At 37.3% G+C, this 9,460-nt stretch overlaps 1 protein-coding gene across 1 annotated transcript in view; it reads left to right on the forward strand.

Moving 5' to 3' along the window:
- Positions 1-9,460, forward strand: part of HCN1 (hyperpolarization activated cyclic nucleotide-gated potassium channel 1) — a 387,144-nt gene that overhangs the window by 302,945 nt on the left and 74,739 nt on the right. The window contains exon 4 of the mRNA XM_010857188.1: positions 7,924-8,070. Coding sequence (XP_010855490.1) covers positions 7,924-8,070 — 147 coding nt within the window. The remainder of the gene's footprint in view (positions 1-7,923; positions 8,071-9,460) is intronic.

Below are 9,460 nucleotides of genomic sequence, written 5' to 3' on the forward strand. Positions count from 1 at the left end.
CCCTCTCCATATATGCATATATATCTATATCTATCTATCTATCATCTATAGATGTATATAGTTAGAGCTGATTTGTGTTGTTGTATGGCAGAAACCAACACAACATTGTAAGGCAATTATCCTCTAATTAAAAATAAATAAAAATGATGACATGGGAGAAGTGAGACTGCTGGAATTGACAATGAATATTTGTAATTGTTATAAACACTCTATTTGAGCTCATTTCTACTATTGTCAGGAAGAAAGAAAATTTCTTCTATCCTTCTAGGTTCTTCCTTTTGGTCTAAGAACTAAAGTAAATTGAGCCAGTGAACAGGTGAAAACCACATTTAATTTTTGGTATGTATATGAATCCCACATAATTGCTAGGGTCAGAGACCCCACATACAGGGGAGGCTCAGAGACAAAGCGGTAGACTAAGGTGTATATGCTATCCTGGGAATGGGAGAAGGATCTGGGACTCTCAAAGACAGGAGAGTAACTCACAGAATGATTAAAAAAGAAGAGGGTTGGTGGGTAGTTAGATGTTTATCCACTCATACAGATGGGGCCACTTAGATAAAACTCTCTGGAAATAACTCTTTCTCTGGGAAAATTCCCCAATTTAAATTATCCTAGGTAATTAAGCAAAGGGAAATAGTTTCTCTTGAGCCAACAGGGTCTCCACTGCCTGTAGCAAAAAATAGTCAACATGAAAAAGTGGTGCATATTGGGGTTGCCTCTTCTGAAACCCTATACTATCATGTACATGCATTATATATGTCATATACATGTGTATTATATAATTGTTGCTGCTGCTTTGCATTCACTAAGTCCTGTCCAACTCTTTGTGACAACATGGACTCTAGCATGCCGGGCTTCTCTGTCTTCCACTATCTGTCAGAGTTTGCTCAAATTCGTGTCCATCTCATGCTGTGTCACTCCCACCTCCTCCTGCTCTCAATCTTTCCCACCATAAAGGTCTATTTCAGTGAATTGGTTCTTCCCATCAGGTGGCCAGAGTATTGGAGCTTCACCTTCAGCAACAGTCCTTTCAATGCATATTCAAGGTTGATTTCCTTTAGGATTTTGATCTCCATGCAGTCAAAGGGACTCTCAAGAATCCTTTCCAGCACCACAATTCGAAAGCATCAATTCTTTGGTGCTCAGCCTTCTTTAGGATCTAACTCTCACACCCATCCATGACTACTGGAAACCATAGCTTTGACTATATGGACCTTTGTCAGCAAAGTGGTGTCTCTAAGTTTGTTTAGTGATGTCTCTATGCTGTCTAGGTTTGTCAAAGCTTTTCTTCCAAGGAGAAAGCATCTTTTAATGGATGTGAAAAAGCATCTTTTTCATGGCCGCAGTCACCATCCACAGTGATTTTGGAGCCCAAAATAATGAAGTCTGTCACTGTTTCCACTTTTTCCTCATCTATTTGCCATGAAGTGATGGGACCGGGTGACATGATCTTAGGTTTTGAATGTTGAGTTTTAAGCCAACTTTTTCACTCTCCTGTTTCACCTTCATCAAGAGGTTCTTTAGTTCCTCTTTGCTCTCTGCCATTAGGGTGGTACATCAGCATATCTGAGGTTATTGATATTTCTCCCCGCAATCTTGATTCCAGCTTGTACTTTGTCCAGCCCAGCATTTCTCATGATGTACTCTGCATATAAGTTAAACAAGCAGGGTGACAATATATAGCCTTGTTGTACTCCTTTCCCAATTTTGAACCAGTTCATTGTTCCATGTCCAGTTCTAATTGCTGTTTATTTACTCTCATGCAGGTTTCTCAAGAAACGGGTAAGGTGGCCTGATACTCCCATCTCTTTAAGAATTTTCCAATTTTGTTGTGATCCATACAGTCAAAGCGTTTAGCATAGTCAATAAAGAAGAATTAGATGTTTGTCTGGAACTTCCTTGCTTTCCATGATCCAATGAATGTTGGCAATTTGATCTCTTGTTCCTCTGACTTTTTTAAACCCAGCTTGTACATCTCAAAGTTCTTGGTTCACATACTGCTGAATCCTAGCTTGGAGGATTTTGAGCATATCTTTACTAGCGTGTGAAATGAGAGTAATTATATGGTAGTTTGAACATTCTTTGGCCTTGTCCTTCTTTGAGATTTGAATGAAAACTGTCCTTTTCCAGTCCTGTGGCCCCTGCTGAGTTTTCCAAATTTGCTGGTATATTGAATACAGCACTTAAGCAGCAGCATCGTTTAAGGTTTGAAATAGCTCAGCTGGAATTCTGTCACCTCTACTAACTTTGTTCATCATAATGCTTCCTAAGGCCCGCTTGACTTCACACTCCAGGATATCTGGCTCTAGGTTAGGGACCATACCATCATGGTTATCTGGGTCATGAAGGTCTATGTTGTGTAGTTCTGTATATTCTTGCCACCTCTTCTTAATCTCTTCTGCTTCTCTTAGGTCCTTACCATTTCTCTCCTTTATTGTGCTCATCCTTGCATGAAATTTTCCCTTTATATCTCCAATTTTATTGCAGAGATATCTAGTCTTACCCATTCTATTATTTTCCTCTATTTCTTTGCATTGTTTGTTTCAGAAGGCCATCTTACTTCTCCTTGCTATTCTTGGGAACTCTGCATTCAGTTGGGTATATCTTTCCTTTCTCCCTTGCCTTTTGCTTTTCTTCTTTGCTCAGCTATGTGTAAAGCCTCCTTATGCAACCACTTTGCCTTCTTGCATTTCTTTTTGTTTGGAATGGTTTTGGCCACTGCCTCCTATACAATGTTAAGAACCTCCGTCCATAGTTCTTCAGGCACTCTGTCTACCAATTATTGACTTGACTCTATTTGCACCTCTACTGTATTATCATAAGGGATTTTATTTAGGTCATACCTGAATGACCTAGTGGCTTTCCCTATTTTCTTCAATTTTAGCCTGAGTTTTGCAATAAGGAGCTCAATAAGGAGCCCCAGTCAGGACCAGGTCTAATTTTTGGTGACTGTACAGAGCTTCTCCATCTTTGGCTGCAGAGAACATAATCAATCTGATTTTGGTATTAACCATCTAGTGATATCCATGTGTAGAGTTGTTTTTTGGATTGTTGTTTAAAAAGATATTTGCTATCACCAGTATGTTTTCTTGACAAAGCTCTGTTAGCCTTTACCTTGCTTCATTTTGTACTTCAAAGCTAAACTTACCAGTTATCCCTTGTATTCTTGATTTCCTACTTTTGCATTCCAATCTCCTATAATGATAAGGACATCTTTTTCTGGTGTTAGTTCTGGAAGATGTTGTAGGTCTTTATAGAACCAGTCAACTTCAGCTTCTTATAACTTTAATTGCACAGAACATTTAAAATATAGAAGTACATTACACTTTTAAATGGGCACCTCTTTTATAGTTTGTAAATCCGACAATGAATTTTTGATTTTGTATATTCCAGAAATAATTGTATTTGAATCTTTGCTTTTCAAAAATTTATTGATCAGTTATCTATTATGCAGGTTCTTTTATATACATATATGTATGCACATCACTAGAATTAACAGAAACTGTTATTTTATTTTTCATTTTTATTAATACTTTGCCAGCTTATGCATAATTTTAACACCTAGTTTATTTCCTGTCCCCCTACCATTAGATATCCTCTTCAAAAATTTGTTTATTATTTTTATTTCTTCACTTCACATGAAAGTGATATTTTTATTCATAAGAAATAGCTTTTCAGTAAGTGTTGTGTTCCAACATAATTCCCAAGTTCTCAGAGTATGGTTCAGTATCTCTTCTCTCCAAATATACTCGTTTTGAGTGGCCCCTTATCCTTTGAAACTTTATCCTTCTTTGGATTTTGTTAACCAAGCTTTTCTGTCTGCTCTTACATCTTGCTGGCTAATATGAGTTCCCTTAACTTGCTCAAGGTCCATGACTCAACTGCTTTTAAAATATCGGTCCCACTTTTTGTCTTTTTATGTCTTCATTTGACGCATCCTTGCTGATCCCTTAGTCACTGACTCTCTGCGTGTTTTATCTTCTGAGTGCCTGACCTACATATAAGCATTAGAATGTGCCATGAGCATCTTAAACTTAGCTTGTCAGAAACTGGATTTCTTTTTCTTTCCCGTACACTCCCTCAAATGTACTTCCTTACGTCCTAAGATAACACAGTACTTGGCATATAGAAGTGGTTCTGATATTTTAGTGTATGGAGGACCTGTTAAAACACAACTGCCAGACTTTCTAATTCAGAGTTTCTTATTCAGTGGGCCTGGGGTAGAGACTATGAATGTGCGTTTCTAAGTTCCCAGGTTATACTGATGTTTTGGCAACCACACCTTGAGAACCACTGGCACACAGCAATCAATTAATACTTGTTAGATAAATCATTTCTATGAGTGAATGTTTAAAATATGTAATATATGCTCAAAGTCAACTGAACTCAGTAATGAACTGAACTCAGTAAATGACAAAAAAATATTCATAGAACTTCTGTCTGAAGAAACAAGGAAGATCCATTGGTATAACACCCTCTTACTGTAGATCATTAAACTGAAGTCTAAAGGGATTGGAAAGAAGGAAAAATAAGTAGACTCAACCCATCTTGACTTTCTGTGAAAATTAAGTAATTTTATGGGTCATATTTTTATTTAGCTAATCAAGTATTAGTTTTTTAACTTCAGAGATTATTCATACAGCAGATTATTATTTTTTTCTCTAGATGAGTAGACTTTTGCATCCAGGCACAAATTTCCCAAAATGATTAAAATGCTGCTAAATTTTAATGCTGCCTCCCATACCCCAGAGATGCATGTAGAGAGGGGAGAAATCTAGAGCTCAGTATGCCAGTTAACATTCAAGATTGTCATCACCCCAAGCACTGTATTGGCAAGCAATCAGCTGAGAAAAGTGAGTAGAGGTTACCTGACACATACTGGTCCTACAGAAAGAATTCTACGGGTTAGAATTCTTCATTTTCCCAGAATCAAAAGGACTTTCATCAATGTTGTAAGTGTCCAAACTGTGGCAGCTCTGTTGTCTAAAGCTATTTTATTGTTTTCCCAAGTTTGGATATTTGACAGAACTGACCAGTCTTCAGTTTTCCCTGGTGACTCAGTGGTAAAGAACCTGTTTGCCAATGCAGGAGGCTCGCGTTTGATCCCTAGGTTCGAAAGATCCTCTGGAGAAGGAAACGGCAACCCATTCTAGTATTCTTGCCTGAGAAATCCTATGGACATAGGAGCCTGGTTGGCTATAGTCCTTGAAGTCACAAAAGAGTCAGTTTGGAGAGTGCTCACCAACAAAGCTCTCAGTAGGTCTTTAAATAGTCCACTCAAATTAGTCGAATCAAGTAGGCTAGTTGCTAATCACTCATGCAGAAGTTAGCTTTGTGGATCTCCAGTGGTATTTTGGATCCTAAACAGTTCATCAAATATCCCACTGCCTTCTTCTTGGCTATAAGTAGAAATCAGATACACAAATGTTGCTAAAAATAAGGATAGAGCTTTTCCAGTCCAGCTGCAAATGAACTTTATCCTACACAGCAATCTTGTAGGATAGAGAAAAGCTGACACTTCTTTCCTTAGAACCAGCTGCACAAGGGGCCAAGCAGGCTGAATCCCAGGTCTCTAGCTAGGTGCAGGCTACCAAGATTAAGTGGGCACACAGACTCTGACTTCTTCAGGAAAAATTAACCCAGTCTTCTCAAGTACATACAAGAAGCCATTTACACACGATGCCAGTGACAGCACTGGTGCCTAAATTCAGAGCCTGAAATCATAATCAATTTGCTTCATATAAGTGTGTGTGTATATATATATATCTGAAGCCCATATTGGCTTTCCAGATGGCTCAGCAAGTAAAGAATCTTCCTGCAACCCCAAAGACCCAAGTTCCATCCCTGGGTCGGGAAGATCTCCGGAGGAGAACATGGCAACCCACTCCAGCATTCTTGCATGGAAAATCCCACCAATAGAGGAGCCTGGCTTCAGTTCATAGGGTTGTGAAGAGTCAGACATGACTTAAGCGACTGAACATGCACACACGCATATGCATATATATTTGTTGTTGTTCAGTTGCTAAGTAGTGTCTTGACTGATTTGCGACCCCATGGACTGCAGCACACCCGGCTTCACTATGTCCTTCATCGTTTCCTGGAGTTTGCTCAAGCTCATGTCCATTGAGTCAGTGATGCCATCCAACCATCTCATCCTGTCACCCCCTACTTTTCTGCCCTCAATCTTTCCCAGCATCAGGTTCTTTTCCAAGAGTCGGCTCTTCACATCAGGTGGCCAAAATGTTGGAGCTTCAGCTTTAGCATCAGTCTTTCCAATGAATGTTCAGAGTTGATTTGCTGTAGGATTTACTGGTTTGATCTCCCTGCTGTCCAAGGGACTCTCAAGAGTATTCTCAAGCACAACAGCTCAAAGTCATCAATATATGTGTGTGTGCGTGCCTACAATAGTAGTAAGCCTGCAGGCTTTACTTTAATATGTAAATGTGTGTGTATATATGTGTGTTACCTACTAGGGTTACTGTAGGTAACACCCACAGTAGTTAGGCCAGCAGGCTTTACTTTAAGGAACAATCTGGTGACCAAGCAAAGGGATCTCATGACAAAGCTGTATTTCCTTTGAGAATACTAATCTCTAAAAGAGAATGTCCCCAAAATATGAATTTTATGAGTAAATAATGTACTTAAAAATATTTGAAGAAGTATAATACAATGGGTTGCTGTTTCCCATTAGGTATATTTATTAATTACCAGTTATTGTGGCAAGGAGTCCAGTCATCTAGATCTTCTGGCTTGAGTTCTGTTATCAGGAAAAGATTTGAAACAAAAATATTCATAGATAATACACCAAATGTGTCATGTTTAAGGAAAGATTTTTTCCATTATCTTCATCCAGTTTTATTACCTACCTTTTCATTTGTATTCAGCTTTATCATCTGCATGGTGGAACTAATTTAGGGGGTTCTAACCAATTTTTTTCAAAGTATAGTCTTATGACTGCCTGCATTTGAAATATCAAGGGAATATTTCTCAAATTTAAATGTGTGTGAGTCATCCAGGGCATCTTTCTTAAGATGCAGATTCTGGTTTTTTAAAGCCTGAAATTCTCCTCTAATAAGCTACCAAGTAATATACGTGCTTCTGGGTTCCTGTTTGATTTGTAGGGACTTTTTTTTAAAGTGTGTGTTTATGTATATGAATATGTATATAAATTTACAAAGGCGGGTACCTCAACAGAATCAATATCTGGAGTTAGAAATGCAAATCATTCCCCAAAGACCACCTCATCACAAGTTTTATGAACAATCAGGTTTAAGAAGTACTTATTTAAATAAAATTAAGTGTCTAAATTAAGTTTCAGCTATAAAACTATGTGGATCTAGTCTCATTCTGATATTTTTCCACATCCTAAATTCAAGTCAAACGTAGTGTCTTAATTTATAGGGCATGAGTGTTGCTTGAGGATATATGACTTACAAACAGTTGCCAAACTTTGTGCCTCCAGATTAAAATTTTAATTAGGTCTTATCTTTGGCTATAAGATCTAAGATAAAACCTTTGTACTATCCAGAGTTATGAGATTCTTTTTCCAAATGCTAAACAGCAACTGCATACTTCTTTTAGAACTGCTTTTTCCTTTTAATGGCGTTACATTTTTTTTTTCTTGGCTCATCACTGGATTTTGGGGGCTACACCCAGTTCACTCTGAACTCCTTCCATGCTTCCTCTCCATAACTCTTCAGGTCTTTACAGGAAATGTTTACCTAAACAAATACCATCCATAGTATGTGACATAGAGTAGGTACTTTACAACCTAGTACAGTAATTCATTCACCTTAAAGAATTTCTTCATTTTGTTACTGTTACTCAAAAGTTGTTGAATATAACATAACAAAATCATATCATGGTTTCTCATACAGCCTAACAACGTTTTCTAATTTCTGTTTTTTCCTTTTCTTACAGTATAAGCAAGTGGAACAATACATGTCATTCCATAAGTTACCAGCTGATATGCGTCAGAAGATACATGATTATTATGAACACAGATACCAAGGCAAAATCTTTGATGAGGAAAATATTCTCAATGAACTCAATGATCCTCTGAGAGAGGTAAGATTTATTGTCCTCAGTCTCCACGAGTGTGATCATTGTTTACTTTCTCTTTTCCTGGGAAATCCTCAATTCCATGTTTTGACATTACTCAAAAAAAATTAAAACAATGTTAAAACAGTTTTTCCCTTTATTCACCCTTATGTTCTCACGTTTACAGGCTCTGTGTTTTTAAAAAATGACTGGAGAATTGTTCTTCTAATTATGATTCTCAAGATACCAATTTATTTTCTGTATCCCTGGTTACAAGTCCTTTCTTTGGTACTCATTGTCCATAGCCTTCCTGTCTTCCACTTTCTCATCTCATGCTCACCAAATTGTTTCATTAACTTCTTTGTGATTTTCACTTTTTTCCTATTTTTGTTTTTCCTGTTCATCTCCTGGGATCACAGACTGACTTGACCCTTGTGAGTCATTCATTTCCTATTACTTCATTAAAACACTTTGCAACATCTATAACCACCTCTTTTCTCGAGTGGCCCTTCCTTCCCTCCCTAGATGTCTTCCCTCTGCCCACTGGAATGTTCAGGTCACCCCTAGATCAAAAGAACATTCTCTTGATTGTGTTTCTTACACTGGTTTTCTCTTTCTCTTTTCTTTTACTACTAATCTGGAAAGATTACTCTATAATTATCTCCTACTGTGGTTCAATCTCCACTTCTTTACCAAAATCATTTCCTTGAATATTTAGTGATGACAAATCACAAAAAATATCAGTGAACATTTAGTGATGACATCATTTGTCTTGGATCCATCGGCAGTTCTTTTAAACACTTAATAACACCTATAGCCTGAATCTTTTGAGGGAGCTCCTTTAACACTAAACCATTACTGTCTTTGGCTTTTCACTTTCCATTTTTGGATTTATTTTCTTATTTATTTCATCTAGCTCTTTAGTTCTGGAAATTTGACCTCCAAATTCTTGACATAATCTCTGTTGTCTTAAAACCTATATGATTTCCCTTTGCCATTGCTACATGATTTCCATTTGCCATACATATATAGTAAACTATGTATTAAAGTGATTATCTTCCATCACTAAGCCATTTATCCTTTGAAGTCTCTCTCTCTGTAAATATTTTATTCTTTTGAGTCATATAGAATGTAAAACTTTAGTCTTTTTTAATCTTTCTCTGCTCTGCACATCCAGTCAATCACCACATGCTATCAATTCACTGTAACAATGTATCTTACAGCTATGTCCTTATCTCTTTTACCAAGTTCATGACCCTAACCTTATTGCTCTCACATGGATTATTTGCACTATCCCTTTAGTTTATCTTGCAACCTTTGGTCTGTTTTCTCTAATTACTACTTAAAGCAGCGATGCCAAATTAATCATTTACATGTATGAGATAGTCATGTATCTGCTCAGAAACATTGTCTTTAC

This window comes from Bison bison, unplaced genomic scaffold (assembly GCF_000754665.1).
Source record: "Bison bison bison isolate TAMUID 2011002044 unplaced genomic scaffold, Bison_UMD1.0 scf7180017864378, whole genome shotgun sequence".
In the NCBI taxonomy this organism is placed as follows: Eukaryota; Metazoa; Chordata; class Mammalia; order Artiodactyla; family Bovidae; genus Bison; species Bison bison.